We start from the raw sequence: 14,969 nt of genomic DNA on the forward strand, positions 1-14,969 counted from the left end.
ACGATCGCGCGAGAGTTGCGCGGTAGCGAGTAGCAGTTCTCGCGAGACCCATCACCATGGTAGCAGCTGCTGCAGAAGCAACGGAGCCCTGGCGCTCAAGTCTGGGTGGGGGTGGGTGAAGTGTGAAGATTGAGCACAGAGGGCTGCGGGCCACATAAGTGCGACCCTGGAGCAGAGGAATGGGGATAGGATAGCGGAGACTGAGGTGAGACTCACAAGCCCCAGATTCATGCTTAGAATTGAAGTCTCTTGCTGGAAACTGGGTTTGGGCCATGGGGCCCGGGAACTCGTTAGGTAAGCAGTCTTTGCATGTGGCCTGCCTTATCCTGCCAAACTTAAGTTTTTATTTATTTATTTTGGTACCGGGGGTCGAACTCACCACTGCACGCTAGCAAGGCAGGCGCTTATGCCGCTGAGCTAAATCCCTGGCTCAAGTTCTTATTTCTTAATCTGGGAAAAACCTAAATTGGTCCTGCCTCAACTCCATTGGAGAGTCTCCTTTCTCTTCCTGAATGTGACAAATTTGTGGTCAAAGTCTTCTTTCTCATTATTCTCTTTCATATCCTTTTCCATTTCTAGATGCATCACCCTACGGAAACTAAGCTGCAGCAAGGCCTGAATCAAGAGCGCCTTTCCCATAAGGAGGAAAAAGAATAGTGATTAATCGAAAAGATTGAAGGAAACAACTGAACTTGAAAGACAACTGGTTGAAGCTTCATGTTTGGAGGTGTGGTCTAAGGAAGTATATCTAGATAAATATGGATTTCAGAATCCCTAGGAAAAGCAAAGGGCTTTACTCCTGTGTGTCTCACTTCCTACCTATCAATCCCTGTTTCCACCACACTCATTTTTGCCTCTGGTGAACGTGTACAAATCTGCCTTGGAATAGTCACAGCTGTGATAAAAGCTGCACTCGAAGGACATTAGAGAAAGTAGCTCTTCCCTAAAGCTTGGGCCAAAATTGCTAGTCTCCTGAATTTTCTGCCTTGTTGCTTGTTTCCTTCCAAGGAGAACTAGGTTGGTAGACACCCACATTATGTGTACTACTTCAAACCCTAGTCTGTGTCCTTAGCAGACTCTTCCTCTTGTTCCAGGCAGTTTTCTTATATTTATTTAAAGAATAATGTGACTTAGGGCTGGAGGTTTAGCTCAGCGGCATAAGCACCTGCCTTGCAAGCAGGCGGTCGTGAGTTCGATCCCCGGTACCGATAAAAAAAGGATAATGTGACTTAGAGTATAAAGTCAGTAGGACTCTAATTATTGAAGACAGTGAGGAATGAGATGGATTTAAAGAAAAAACAAAACAAGGAACTTGTTCATGACAAAAGGAATTACCTCACTGGGTAGCATCAAACTTGCTCTGATCCTCCTGCCTCACACTCCCAAGTTCTGGGATTACAGGTGTGGGCCTCCATGCCTGGCTATGCTTTGTGTTTTTAAAGGCTGAAGACTTCCAGTGTTACATTCTAGAGTGGGTCCTGTGATACCTTCGTGAGATTACCATCTCCGTTCCTTCCCCTAGAAATTCCTAGCAACACTGCACCAGGTTATACCTCCCCAGGACCACCAGAATTTGCTATAGAACTCCTCCTTCCCTAATGCCTCTAACCACACCTGGAGACCAATAAGGAAATAGAAACTGTTAATGAATGTTCCTGCCCAAGACTTCACATCCTCTCACGGTGGTATTCCAAGTGTAACAGAAGGATGGGAACAGTAACAGCCTAGTATGGTTCGTACTCAACACTGGTGAATTCAACTGGAAGATCTCTCCTTCTTCTGTCCTTCACCCCTCAGGAATCTGGGGAAGAAAATGTCTACGTAGCTTCAGAGAGGGCTGCCCATGAAGCAGACAGGAGCAGAGAAAGGAAAAATGCTGCCCAGTTGGCAATTAACTGCCTATTGCCACACCCCAACTTCCTAGCCATTTGGTAAAGGGTAGAAGAACTCATCCAGAGCTGAAGGAGGCCCAGATCCCTGATTTAGAGTCTTTTTCCATCTCTCTGGCTGCCACTAGAGCCTAGTAAAAACTGAAAGTGTAGCCACCAGCTCCCATTCTGTCCCTGACCCTAGGCCTGGGCCTGAGCCCAGGCGTGTGCCAGGAGGAGGGGTGTTGGCCTTACTGACAAAATCCATTTGGAATTTTTCAAGGTTGTGGTTTGGGGCTAAGTCTGGCACAGACAGTATCTGATGAAAGAAGGAAAGCTAGGAAAAAAAGAAGCCAAAAGGACTACAGAGGACAGAAACAGGAAACAGCTAAACTCTTCTTGCTACAACTCCATTGGAGAGTCTCTGTCCCCTTCTTGAAAAATTGAAAAATTTGTAGTCAGGGTGTTCTTTCTCACTCTCTTTGATATCCTTTTCCAATTCTAGCTGCATCCCTTCTCTTTTGCCCCTCTCCCATATGCATATGAGGTTCAATAAGGGTGTGAATTAAGAATGGGATATAGTGGCCAGGGACTTAGCCTCAGCAACATAAGCACCTGCCTGGCAAGCATGAGGTCATGAGTTCGATCCCCAGTACTAAAAAAAAGAATGGGGTATCGCCTGACACCAGCACATTTTCAAACCTGTAATTCTCAGTGCTCAAGTAGAGAGTCACAACATAAAATGCTGTCATAAAATACTGCCCTAACCCAACACAAATATCCATGTTGCTGCTTTCATTTCACCTAATTAGAGAATAATTTGGGTAACAGATAAATCTATTGTCCAGAGAAGTAGAATTATTTCTATATCCATGGCCAAGGTCATGACCTGTTAAATTGGCATATTGAAGTTTCCCAGGCATGCAATCATTTATAGTTTTAAATATCTATATATACATATATGTTACGGTTTTTGTCTAGGTGGCCCCCCAATTCTCATGCAGTTATGGAGGTAGCTGAATCTAGTGTTTGTGATTGGCTCATTGTCTACCACTGGGATTGGTGATGTGAGTGTTGCACCCACCAGGGGCAGAGCTCACATACAATATAAGGGAGGGAATAAGGCATGTCTTTTCCTCTTTTTGCCCTTTTGCTCCTGCTGTTTGTGGCTGCCATGAATAGCTTCCCCTCAGCCACACCACCCTTGGAGCCAATTGAATATGGACTGAAACCTCCAAAACACTGTAAGCTAAATAAATCTTTTCCTTCCTTCATTTTGGGTGTCAGGTATTTTGTCTCAACAACAAGAGAAAAGTAACCAAGAAAATATATACATGCATCCCTATTAGCATTGAAAGTATTGAACCTTGGGGAGATTAGTTTATTTTTAAAGATATTGAATTAGGGGGCTGGGGATATAGCTCAGCAGCATAAGCACCTGCCTTGCAAGCAGGCAGTCGTGAGTTCGGTCCCTGGTACCGATAAAAAGTTTAAAAAAAAGATACTGGATTAGGGGGGCTGGGAATTTAGCTCAGCAGCATAAGCGCCTGGCAAGTGTGAGGTCATGAGTTCAATCCCCAGCACCAAAAAAAAAAAAAAAGATATTGAGTTAGGAATAGGGAGCTTGAAACAAAAAATTGGTTTTTCGGGGCTGGGGATTTAGCTCAGCGGCATAAGTGCCTGCCTTGCAAGCAGGTGGTTGTGAGTTTGATCCTTGGTACCGATAAAAACGAAAAAGACCAAAAAAAAAAAAAAATTTGGTTTCTCAGGTTATCTTTTTTTAATATTTATTTATTTTTGAGACCAGTCTCAGTTTGTAGTACAGGCTGGTACCCCAGATTAGTCTCAATTCCTTGGGATCTTTCTGCCTCAGCTCTCCAAGTGCTGGGATTACAGAAGTGTACCATCACACCAATCCTCAAATTGTCTTTTAAAAGATAAACTCATTTGCTAAAATTAGTAAAATTATTTTACTAAGATTAGGAAGGACAAAATACATATGCAAATAATTTATTTAGAGAGCATGCTGATTTTGTTGGTCTCTCCAGAGTGTGAAAAATACCTCCCATCTTGAGCACAGGAATCCCTTTTAACATGTTTCCCATAAGTCTTGCATCTACCTCTCTACTTTCCATATTTTCTGGTTTGGAGTTAGACAGAAAAGCATCTTCTTTTTTGGGTGCACATTCAATGCTGAGATACATTAAAAATTTGAAAACCCCCAGAGCAGATCTGACCTCATAAACCAAAAAGTCAACATGCTACTGCCAGAAGACAAATCTAGTTCTGTAGTACATTTTTTGTAAACTAGGACTTTTTTTTTTGTTGAGGGTAATGGTAGGCTTTTTACTTGTTTGGTTGGTTGGTTTGGTTTTGAACTGGGGATTGAACCAAGATCCTTCATGCTGAGCTACATCGATAGTACATTTTTTATCTTTGATTGCTTGATTGATCCAGGATCTACTAAATCACTAAATTGCCTAGTTTGGGCTCAAACTAGTGATCCTTCTGCCTCAGCCTCCCAAAGTGCTGGGTTTATAGCAATATGTCACCACACCAGGCTGTGAATTACAGTTTATTGAACAAAATCATGCTTACTTATTTATGTATAGTATTTGGTTGTGTGTTTTTTTTTTTTTTTTAATCAGTACCAGGGATCGAACTTATGACTGCCTGCTTGCAAGGCAGGTGCTTATGCCGCTGAGCTAAATCTCCAGCCCCTGTTGTTTTTGATCTCTAATAGCAGTGTTGAGTAATTGTGTCAGAGCTGAGTAATTAGGACGAAGTCCACAACATAGATGGTGCAATACATACATACTATCTAGTCCTTTACAGGAAAAAATATGCCAACCCTTGTTCTGGGCACTCATTAAGTGATATCTGGGATAGTTTAGATACACAGAAAATAGGACCTGCATTTTACTTTTTGGGGGGGGGCGAGTACCAGGGATTGAACTCAACACCTCACACTTGCCAGGCAAGTACTTCTGCCACTGAGCTAAATCCCCAGCCTTTACTTTTTTGAGAAAAGGTCTTGCTCCATAGTTTGGGCTGGCCTTGAACTCACTATGTAGCCCAGACTGGCCTGATCTCAAAATAGGCAGTCCTCCTACCTCAGTCTCCCAAATACTAGGATTACAGATGTGTGCTACCACCCCTAGAAAATAGGGCCTACATTTGGATCTCTAGTCTCACCTACCTAGAAGTCCCTCTTGGTTTCACAAACTAAAAGTGTGCCAATTAAGTCACTGAGGATCATTTCAAATCCTTTGTGAAAAGCAGGATATACATGAATAAAGTCATTGAGAATGGGGGGGGTGGTTCACCTGGAAATGAAATGATGGACCAAGATCCCAAATATGGGACTTCATGAAAGATGGCAGACTGACAAACAGCCTCTCCAAGATTTGATGTCTAGACACAGGAATATAGCAACATGAGGAAGAGCAGAAGGATGGAAGTGGGTACTGAGGACCCAGCAAGGATCCGAGGCAAGAATTGAAGCCCACAGGGAGAATAAAGAGACTTCAAAAAAGGAGGAGGTGGCAAGTGGTACTACCTGAGCCCTGACATGATGGGAGGGGTGGCTTAAACCTGCAGATACATGTGACTACTGGTGACCCCAGAAGCCTCGACAGAAAAGCACACCAGGGCACATAGCAGTGGACACAGTGAACTGCAGTGTTATTTGGGAGGGCGATTGGCCAGCAACCATTCTGGAGAGAGGCAATTGAGCTCAGAACTCCGAGTAACCACACATTGGCTCCATCTTGCACACACACTCCATCCCAAATTCAAATTGGCAGGAAGTCAAGAAGCCAAATTCATGGACAAGACATTTAGCTCAGTGGTACAGTGCTTTCTTGGCAAGCATGAGGTCTTGAGTCCAATTCCTGGTACCCCAGTGTTGGGGACACTAAGTTCACAGTGACTGGTTTTACATATTTCTCTATGGGATAAAAGGAAGAATTGGAATTATTGGTACCACCTATCTGAGATTTCCCATTGACTCTTCTAAGCATAAAAATCATCTATGGCTTCTTGATTCATCTCAGGATTATACTCAGGGACAAGAAACTTCTAAGCATAAGATCATGTACGCCTTCTTAAATGATCCTAGGATTATATCCAGGTCAAGATACTTCGAAGCATATGATTATTTAAACCCTCTGGAGTCAGAGTCTTGATGAATTGTAATCCTTTGCTAGCCCCACCTATCACTGTATACAGCTAATAAATAGTGACTGCTTTGGGAGTGAGGAGGTTGGATCCAGAGACATTGACTTCTCAGCCATTGTTGGAATACAATACTTGTTTCTGTTTTTTATTTTTCTTGCCAAATTCTTGAGACTGACAATTGTGACTCTTGACTGGGTTCCCAATATTGACAATCAAGACTCTTGGCCTGGTTCTTGATACCCCAGCCCCCACCAAAAAAGCCAAGTTCAAGCCAACAGGAGGCACACAGACTGTTGCAGGCTCAACAAATTGGTTCTAGCCTCACAGCCAGAAACCAGCATGGCTGGGTATGGTGGCACATGTCTGTAATCCCAGCACTTGGGAGGCTTAGATAGGAGGATCGCCATGAGTTCAAAACTGGCCTGGGTTACATAGTGATTTTAACAGCAGCCTGAACAGAATTACAGAGCAAGACCCTGTCTTAAAAAACAGGAAAAAAAGAAAGCAAGTAAGTAAGCAAGAAAGAAAGAATGGAGGGAAGGAGGAGAAGGGAAGGAAAAAGAAAAAAACAGAGAAAAAAAAAAAAAAAGGAAAGCAAAGCAAGCAGCCTGAACTTCAGTGGAAGTTCAGTGGAAGAGTAGGCTTGCGTCACATCCCAGCTGTGAATCCACAGCTGCATTTCTGGGATTAATCAACATAGATCTAAACTCCTCTGTCTGTCTACTCCCTCTACCAGTGACAGTAGAGACACACCTTGAAATGGACATTATTTTTTCCTTTTTGTTTTTTTTTTTCTTTTTTCTTGATTGTTCTTTTGATAAGTGTAAACATTGTTTCTAGTTTTTTGTCATTGTTCTGTCCTGTTTTTGCTTTTATTTCTTTTTTCTCTCTTTCCCTCCTGTATTCCTTACCCAGTTTCCCAGTTTGTATGACCTTCCTTTGTCCTCCAGCCTTGCTTCTAATCTCTTCCTCTTCTTCTATTGCTCTATTTTTTTTTCTTCTAACCCTTTTAAATTTTTTTCCCCTGAGGGTAAAACCACTATACTGTGAGGGCATATTTATTGTACTCAGTTTTCTGGTTTGTTTTAGATTTTGTTATTTAACCACAAACCTAGTTCATATAATTAAAGGTGGCAAATTAATTGTTTCCACAGTTTGTCATTTTCTAGGCTGTGTTTGATGCTGTTGTTGTTACTGATTGTACTACTTTAACCAAGATGACATAACTGTTCTAATTGTTCTTCCTGATATGCCAAGGCTGAGTTTGCCTCATGCCTCATAAGGGTCATGAAAATGCACTGTAGACTAGTGCCAAAGGACCAGGGGCTGGACCAAATAGGCAGCAACTTCTCATTCCCTATAAATTGAAGAGGTTAGATCTCAATACAGACTCAAAACCCCAAAGCCAGCTAAACCTGGAAGGCATCTCTGAGAGGTAGTCACTTCCCAAGACTCCTCAATACTAGCAATAAAGCTACTTGCCATAAGCAATTTATAAGCATCAACCTAGGAATTAAACTAAAAAAAGAAATAAAAAATGAGAAGACACTTAAACAGGATGCAGCCCCAGACTTCCAGATCACCAAAGGCAAACCTAGAGGCAATGTGTAACAATTCAAAATCCCTACCTAGTATGGCTGGATATCACCATTTGCATTCCACCAGTCCAGTAACTTAATTTATTTTAGTTTCAAGAACAATTATCAGTACAATAAATTATCCATTTCCTGCTGAAGGAGTAAAATGGGGACTCCAAGAGTCTTAGGTAAGACCCTTTTTTGGAAGGTCCCCTTTAACACCTGAATGGAAAGAGACAACTTTCCTAAGGGGTCTTTCTGAAGTCCGGCTCTTTGAGGATTCAGAGGAGAATGCCCTCCAGCTCTCCCTGAAAAAAAAAAAAAAACTTCTCTTCCAGAACTGCCACATGACCCAAAAATAGGGGATATAGGCTATGGTAGACAAGTTTGAGAAAGCAGATACGAGGGGGTGATCTCTTTCTACAGGTCTTAATGGCTCCACACAAGTCCTTGGGGTTATTCATCAAGGAAAGAAGTGACCAAACTATGAGGATCTCCCCAACCAAAGAAGTGTGACTTAGGGATAAAGGGGTCATGAGGTTGAGAAGAGAGAAGCAATACAGTACATTTCATCTTAGTTCATCCAGGTGTTAGAGGAGAGGAAGTGAGGCAACAGCTTCCCTTAAAGGCCCTTCCAGCTGTGCAGAGAAAGCTGCAAATCACAGACCTGTCTGACCCCACCATTCCAAAGCTGTTTCCAGGTAGATACTTTGAGCTTCCAGAAGCCAAGATTAGCCCTGGACAGAAATCTGAGCACAGGGCTCAAAAAGTGCCCCTTTCAAACAGTCCCTTTCCCCAGCCCAAGATGAGGCTGATCCTCACTTACACACATTGACCCACTCTGTGACCCTGCACTCATCACATAGCACATAGCAGCACCAGTGGAAGCGGCAATGGCAGCGCTCAACTCTCGTCTGCTGGAGAACATTGTGCCCACGACCACAGCACAGGCTGCTACAGCCACCCAAAAGATGACTGGTCTTGTTGCAGGCCCGGCCCCTTGTCCCTGGAGAGCCCACGGTAGGGTCTCGTTCACAGAAGTCAGGAGACTTTTCAAAATAAACTAGCTCTCCTGAGAGGCGACGGGGTCTCAGGCGAGGTTGGAAGGCTCCAGAATTGCGGTTGTGGGTATCAATGAAGACAGCTCGGCCTAGTCGCTCCTTCAGTGCTGCCCCCACAGCCCGGAACTCCGGGGCTGCCCTCCAACATGTCTTGAACTGACAGCTCCCTGATGTACCATGGCACTTGCATTTCCGCTTCAGATTTTCAGTTACCACCTAGAGCATCAGAGGGAAGAGAAATGAAGCAGCAGGCAGGAATTGAACATAGCACCGGAGAGGGAAAGGTACAGAGAACACAGGGACAAATGAGTACGCAGTGAGAAGGGGCATTGCAAAGAAGTTAGTTAATTGAGCAACTCCTTCATTTTATGATTGGAAAACCGAAGCCAGAGCAATGCAATTTGCCCATCTTTGATCAATAAGAGAGCCAAGACTCAACTCCAATTGTCTAACTCCCAGTCCAGTGCTCTTTCCAGAGTAAGCACTGATAAAATAAGGACTGTGGCCCACCGTGCCCCTAAAATCTGTAGGGAAGACATCTGTAAGAACAGCTACCATGTGATGAGCCAAGGACTAGGAGTATTTTGCTAGTTCAGCCTTAAAGACTTGTGAGGCAGGTTATCATCAGGTTTTTTTTTTTCCTTTGCTTTTTTTTTCTGACATGGAGTCCAGGCTGGCCCTATATGACTCAAGATGGTCTCCAACTACCAAGCTTCCCATCTCCAACTTCATCAGGCTCTTTTTATACATGCAGAAACCTGAGGCTGAGAGGCTTGCTGACAGCAAGAGAGAATCCCTGCCCACCACACCTCATCATATTTACTCTGCTGAGCCTGTCAGACCCTAACCAGGCCTCAGAATCAAGGGAGAGCCAGTATAAGATGCACATACATACCTGGCGCCCAACTCTGTTGTTGTGGATTCTCATTCGTGCCTGGATGTCCCGGGGAGCTTCCCTGGAATCCAAGAAATCCCGAGAGAACTTCTCTCCAAAGTCCATGTCATGGTTACAGCCACCCCATTCCCATGTGTCCTGGGGGCCAGGGCCAGGAGGGCTTGAGCCAGGGACAGGGCTGGGCAGGGAGTGAGGAAAGCTCTTGCCCCGGGAAAGTGCCTGGAGTTGCAGGAGTTTGGCCCTCAGCCGGTCCTGCTCACCACTGCCCTTCCAGCCGCAGCCACAGCTCACCAGCTTGCCCAGGCTGCAGGCTGTGGCGACTGCATGCATGACCCCAGCAGCCAGCATGGAGAAGGAGAAAGCGCTCTCACGGAAACCTGGGGATAAAAAGGGTATGAAGATGGAGGTAAGGTCAACTGGTAGATGAGAATAAGAAGAAGAAAGAAACAGCCACCCTCCAACACCAGCAATTCCCAACTGAACCCTGAACCTGCCATTTACCAGCTGAGTGACTTAGGAGAATGTCACAGCACAAGGTTGCGCAGCCTGAGTTCCTCATCTATACACAGAAACTGATGGGTCTAGATGATATCTAAGCCCATTCCCACTCTATAAGTCTGTGGTTTTCAGGTGTAGATGAAAGAGCCAGACCAGAAGTTGAGACCCCTGGATTTGGGAGGTGAACAAGAGGGATCCCTGAGGACTTTGAAGATGTGTTCATGGAGTTCTACATCTAAAGACTTCGAAATTCCCCAGCCCTGCAGGGAGCTTGGGTGGGGTAAGAGCAGTCCTTTGGGGTTCTTTTGTTTTCTTAAATATTATTTAAATCAGTCTTTTAATCAACCTACTCTCCACTACTAGAACAGAACACCCTCAAAGCACTGGACCTAAGGGCTGCCCATCCCTTTTCCAGATTCTAGTTTTATATTTGCCCTTCAAGACTGCCCTTTATGTTTATCCAAACCTGTTATTACCCTATAAAACACGAGGAGGAGTGAGGTTGTGTGTGGGGGGGTTCCCTACAGCCTTCTTAAAAGGTTGGCCTCCTTGTTATAGTTTGGGGGTCAAGGAGGCTTGCAATGATAAGGCTTTCTCTCAAGCTTAGATGATGAAGGTGCCCACCATATGGATGTTCCTCCTTTGGAGAAGGAGGGGGTCCCTTATTTCTCTAGGCAAGAGCTCTCTGGAGCCCTGAGAAGATGAAAGACAGCACCTCCTTAAGGGCCAGACCTCTCTTACCCCAGATTCAGGGTTCCTTGGCCAGCCTCCTGATCCCCCCAACCCCAACCCTTCAAGGGTGAAGCTGTTTGCACAAGTCTTGGGAATTTCCCTGCAGATGGCAGCTGCCTATTAACCCCATAGTCCCCAAAGCACTGCCCCCACCCCTTGGGCTAAGTCCCTACAGATCTTTACTCCTCAGGGAGTGTGAACTCCAGCAGGGGTATGGGGAGGAGTGAAGCCTCCCAGACCATCCCTTCCAGACCAGGCCAGCAAGGATCTGTTCTGGTCCCTCCAGCTGTTCCTCACCTGCTCAGGTGAGCCACACCTGGGGCCCCCATAGCACAGAGGAGGGGGCTGCTACCCAGCTTCAAAGCCATCAGGGTCTTTGTTCCCAGCTTTGGCTCCTGGGAACCCCAGCAATTAGGGGAGCAGGTTTAACCCTTAAACGGTTGGGGGCGTCACCCCACCCCCGCTGAGACTCTGGGGACATCGGCCTGGGCTTGTCCGGGTTGGAGGGAGGGGAGAGAAAAATGGGGGAGTGACTAGGGGGAGTGTCTGAAGCTTTCAGGGCTGGGGGCATCTCTCATTCACAGGTGCAACCCAGATAGAGCAGGGTGGAGGCAGAAAAGGGGGGCCGTAGGGTAGGGATCAGAACCCAGCTGCCTTGCCAGCAGCGTGCAGGTGAAAGTCAGGCGCGCAGAGGCCCAGACGATGGCCAGACCCGGCTCAGCTCGGCTCCCGGGGGGGAAATTCCCCGAGAGGCCCCTCCCGAAGCCGTGAACCCGTTTTTTCCAGCCTGCGCGCGCCTCGGCCTGCCCCCCAGCCCCTGGCATCAGCGGCTCAGACCAGCCCCGCCAGGCTCACCGCGCTTGAGGATGGCGCTGTGGTGCGGCAGGCGGCCACCGCCCTCGAGTGCCGAGCAATTCCAGCGCTGGTCGCGCAGCTGGTGCTGGCACTCGTGTACTGCGATATGCAGACCCTGAAGCGCCGATGCAGTCACGTCGGGGCTGCGCAGGCACAGGCCCAGCTGCCGCTTGCTCAGGCCGGACAGCGTCAAGCACACGGTGTTGGCAGTTAGTGGCGGCTCGCCTGGCAGCTTCAGGCCCTGAATCTCATTGCTGAGAGCTCTGGAAACAGAAAAGGCATCAGGGACCTAAGATCCAGCCTCACACACCCCGCACACAGCCTCACACTACAGACTGGTGCTTCTTCAGGAGGCTGGAAGACAGGGAGAACTGCTCACCGACTGCACAAGGCCAGGAACAGGAGACCAACGAGGCCCCAGGGTGGAGGCCTCCGCCGGGGCTCCTCCAGCATGTCGAAGCCCGGAGGCTCCGGTGGGTAGATGGATCAGCGCCTGCGGGGCAGAAAGATTTGATGTAGGCTCTGGAATACGGTGGCCCTCCAGCAAACTGATGGATGCCCTAGTTTAGGCTCTTAAACCACCACCAGTGCCACCCAACTGAACTTTCTCACCCCTCTGCAAACAAAGCAGTAAGAATCAACCCTTGATTCCCAGAATTTCTGAGTCCAGGAGAGCTTTTAAGAGGAAGGGTCCACAACTCAGGACTCACTGACCGCCCCCTGGACCCCTGCCCAGTCAAACACAATGCCTGGTACACACACTCACATGCAAACACTGACAGACAGACTCACAAACACTAGCTCCACCACCACTTCACCCACTGTTCCCTCTTCTAGGGCCCCACGACTGTCTTCCCCGCCCTTATGAGGCTGGTGGGGGACTGGCAGGGGGTTCCCCACTACCTGGGGCGGTGTCACCTCCAGGTGTCTGCAGTAGCAGCAAGTTCTGTCAGAAGGGTCCAAGACTGGGCTTTCCTCGGCTCTACCTGCTCCCTGCTAGGCAGGGAAAGAGGAGAGGCTCCAGGTGTAACAGAGAGGGAAATTTGATGGCCTCTGGCAAACAGGAGTGCTGCCCTTGTCGCGAATAAGCCTTTCCCTTGTCCCACCCACTCCTCTATCCTTTCCTAACTGTATGTTCCCCTCCTCGGTGAGCCACTTGTCTGGCACCCACAGATCCCTGACTTATCCCCATCCCCTTGCCCTCTAAATCTGGAGATACTCATTTATTCTCTCTTTATCTCTGGCTCTCTCTGCGCATCTGTGCTCTTGGGGTGGATGTCTGTCTGTCTGTCGGTCGGTCTACCCGGGTGCCTGTCTGGCTTCGGTATGAGAGTCCCTGCCCTCTTTGCTTTCTCCGGTTGGATTACCTCCAGGGGTTCGAGTGCAGGGTCCGCGACCCGCAGGATTGGGTCGCCTGGGCTATGCTCGGGCTGCTTAAACCGCAAGGAGACCGAGTCGTGATCTGCCCCCTCGGCAGAGCCGCATTCTTCCAGGGCCGGGCCACTCCTCTTCGCCGCTTCCCCAGCGCCGCCACGGCCGCCGGGAGGAAGGGAGGGAAAAAGGGAGGGAGCGATCGAGAGAGCTGGGGAGCTAGCAGCCAGCAAAGCGCTGGGGGCTCTGGCTGTGCTCGCGCGGAGCTCGCGGGCGGCTGCGAGGGCTGACGGAGCTGCGGCCCCTCCCCAAGCCCGGGGCATCCCCACCCCAGCCCCGCATCCCCCCCCCTTGACCAGGGGAACGCAGCCGCTCCCCCTCCTTCCAGCGTACACACACACCCTTTCCCCCGACGCTCGGGTTGGGGCTTGGCCCCACTGAAGGGGGAGGTAGCCCGAGTTCCTCTCACCTGCTCTGGGATCCTCGAGGCTGTGCGGATTGTGACCCAGACCAGGAAGCCAGGATCCGGCCCAAGTGGCCAAATAGTTCATCATTTCTCTTTGCCTCAGTTCCTCCATTGAGAAAGCGGTGGCTGGAGAGCTCTTTTGACAAGCCCAGGGGTGGACTGTCTTCTGGCTCCGGATGTTGGGCAGTCGCTAGTAGAGCCCACAGCCGCAGCGCGCAGCAAGGCGCTGCAGCACACTGGAGAGGCGCACCGCCGTTCAGCCGGGTGCCCGCCCACCTCCGAGCCCTGAGCTTGCCTCTTGCCCCTTGCCGGGGCTCAGCTGTGGCCTCAGAATCTGGACTTTGCCAAAAACCTCCCGTGACCCCGAAGTCCTCACCCTGTCCCTAACATTTGCCTCTCCTTGTTGCCACTCTTTCCCGTAGAGGTCTCCTATCCTTCCTGCGATTCCTGGATTCTCTCTTCGGGTGGCGTTGATTCTTGCTCCAGGCACGAAGACTTGTTTCTCATGGGCCGAGGAGGGCCTCAGGATCCCACGTGGAGCCTAGTTCAAGAGCGGCCCAGAAAGAACCTGGTCTTGGGGGGCACAGGGGGGAGACAAAATGCCTGAGGGAGCTCCAGTGGCAGCGAAGGGGTTAGGCGCCACCGCACTCCTGCCTGACTCACTCTCTTAGCTCTAACCACTGCGGACTATTTTTGCCAGAGAGGGGCCCCAGGCTTCCCAACCACCCCCAGCCCCTGCCAGACCGCAGCCCAAGGCACGGCTGATCCCGCGCACCCAAGATATATTGACTCAGAGATCACCCCCAGTAAGCAAAAGCTTGGGGCTGATACCCACAGCCACAATCAGCTCATCCTCGTTGGTGGCACTGTAGCTATACTGCGCAACACGCCTCCCGTCCGTGCTGTTGCAGGTCCCGCTTTGTACTGATGGGGCGCTGCTGGTCTGGGGGGGCGGTGCAGCAGTCTGAGATTAGGGAATTACATCTGTGAGATATAGCTAACCACATTTATGTATCATTCCCTGACCTGACTAGGGAAGTGAAAGTGCCATGGACCCTGACCCTGAAAAGCAAAGACCACAGAGCTGTTTTTCTCTGATTTCTATCTCCAGGGTGGGGAGAGGGAACCCAAGATCTCCTGACCCTCCTTCCCACTTAGAGGACAAGAACCAAGCCATGTGTGGTTTGGGGGGGCCACCAGAATCTGCAAGCCCTATCTCCGTGGTTTACAGCCTTATACCTGGCTCACCACTCACCAGTGTCCTTGTCCTTCTTGCACACCAGCCTAGAACTCCATTCAGGTCCCCAAAGGACAGCATGAGGTTTGCTATGGCCTTTTATTCCACAGGAAACTCATGGTCATTTGTATTTCTCTATGTGTCTCTGGTCTCCTGCAGGTTTTGAATTTTGTTTTTATCTTGTTGTTCTGATTCTGTCCTCCTCAGGCTTCAGCATACAGTCAGATGTC

The 14,969-nt window shown here is 48.5% G+C and overlaps 1 protein-coding gene and 1 long non-coding RNA gene across 8 annotated transcripts; one reads left to right on the forward strand and one right to left on the reverse strand.

Moving 5' to 3' along the window:
* Nucleotides 1-3: 3 nt before the first annotated feature.
* Nucleotides 4-3,142, forward strand: LOC106029028 (uncharacterized). Its single transcript, XR_001202665.3, has 2 exons — nt 4-294; nt 580-3,142. It is a non-coding gene; the product is annotated as an uncharacterized LOC106029028 (long non-coding RNA).
* Nucleotides 3,143-7,712: 4,570 nt separating this feature from the next.
* Nucleotides 7,713-14,311, reverse strand: Wnt10b (Wnt family member 10B). 7 transcript variants are annotated; one of them, XM_063254663.1, is made up of 7 exons: nt 13,506-14,311; nt 13,033-13,095; nt 12,569-12,658; nt 12,045-12,158; nt 11,666-11,928; nt 9,581-9,957; nt 7,713-8,901 (listed from the first exon to the last, which is right to left on the reverse strand). In XM_063254663.1, exons 4-7 carry the CDS (start codon nt 12,116-12,118, stop codon nt 8,443-8,445), a joined length of 1,173 nt encoding a protein of 390 aa, XP_063110733.1. In that variant the 5' UTR covers nt 12,119-12,158; nt 12,569-12,658; nt 13,033-13,095; nt 13,506-14,311; the 3' UTR covers nt 7,713-8,442. The 7 variants fall into 7 exon arrangements, with proteins under 7 accessions (XP_063110733.1, XP_063110731.1, XP_063110732.1 ...); XM_063254661.1 differs by having other exon boundaries at nt 12,569-12,661; XM_063254662.1 differs by lacking the exon at nt 12,569-12,658.
* Nucleotides 14,312-14,969: the final 658 nt, after the last annotated feature.

Source organism: Cavia porcellus, unplaced genomic scaffold (genome assembly GCF_034190915.1).
Source record: "Cavia porcellus strain 051 isolate PalLab524CR breed Dunkin Hartley unplaced genomic scaffold, mCavPor4.1 scaffold_8, whole genome shotgun sequence".
NCBI classification, from domain to species: domain Eukaryota; kingdom Metazoa; phylum Chordata; class Mammalia; order Rodentia; family Caviidae; genus Cavia; species Cavia porcellus.

Bases quoted from the DNA above. Each gene is read 5' to 3' on its own strand.
- Wnt10b (XM_063254662.1), bottom strand. From the start codon at position 12,118: ATGCTGGAGGAGCCCCGGCGGAGGCCTCCACCCTGGGGCCTCGTTGGT. The intron at 11,929-12,044 runs GTGAGCAGTTCT...TTCTGTTTCCAG, and splicing joins TTCCTGGCCTTGTGCAGTCG to AGCTCTCAGCAATGAGATTC. The intron at 9,958-11,665 runs GTGAGCCTGGCG...TTTTATCCCCAG, and splicing joins CAGCGCCATCCTCAAGCGCG to GTTTCCGTGAGAGCGCTTTC.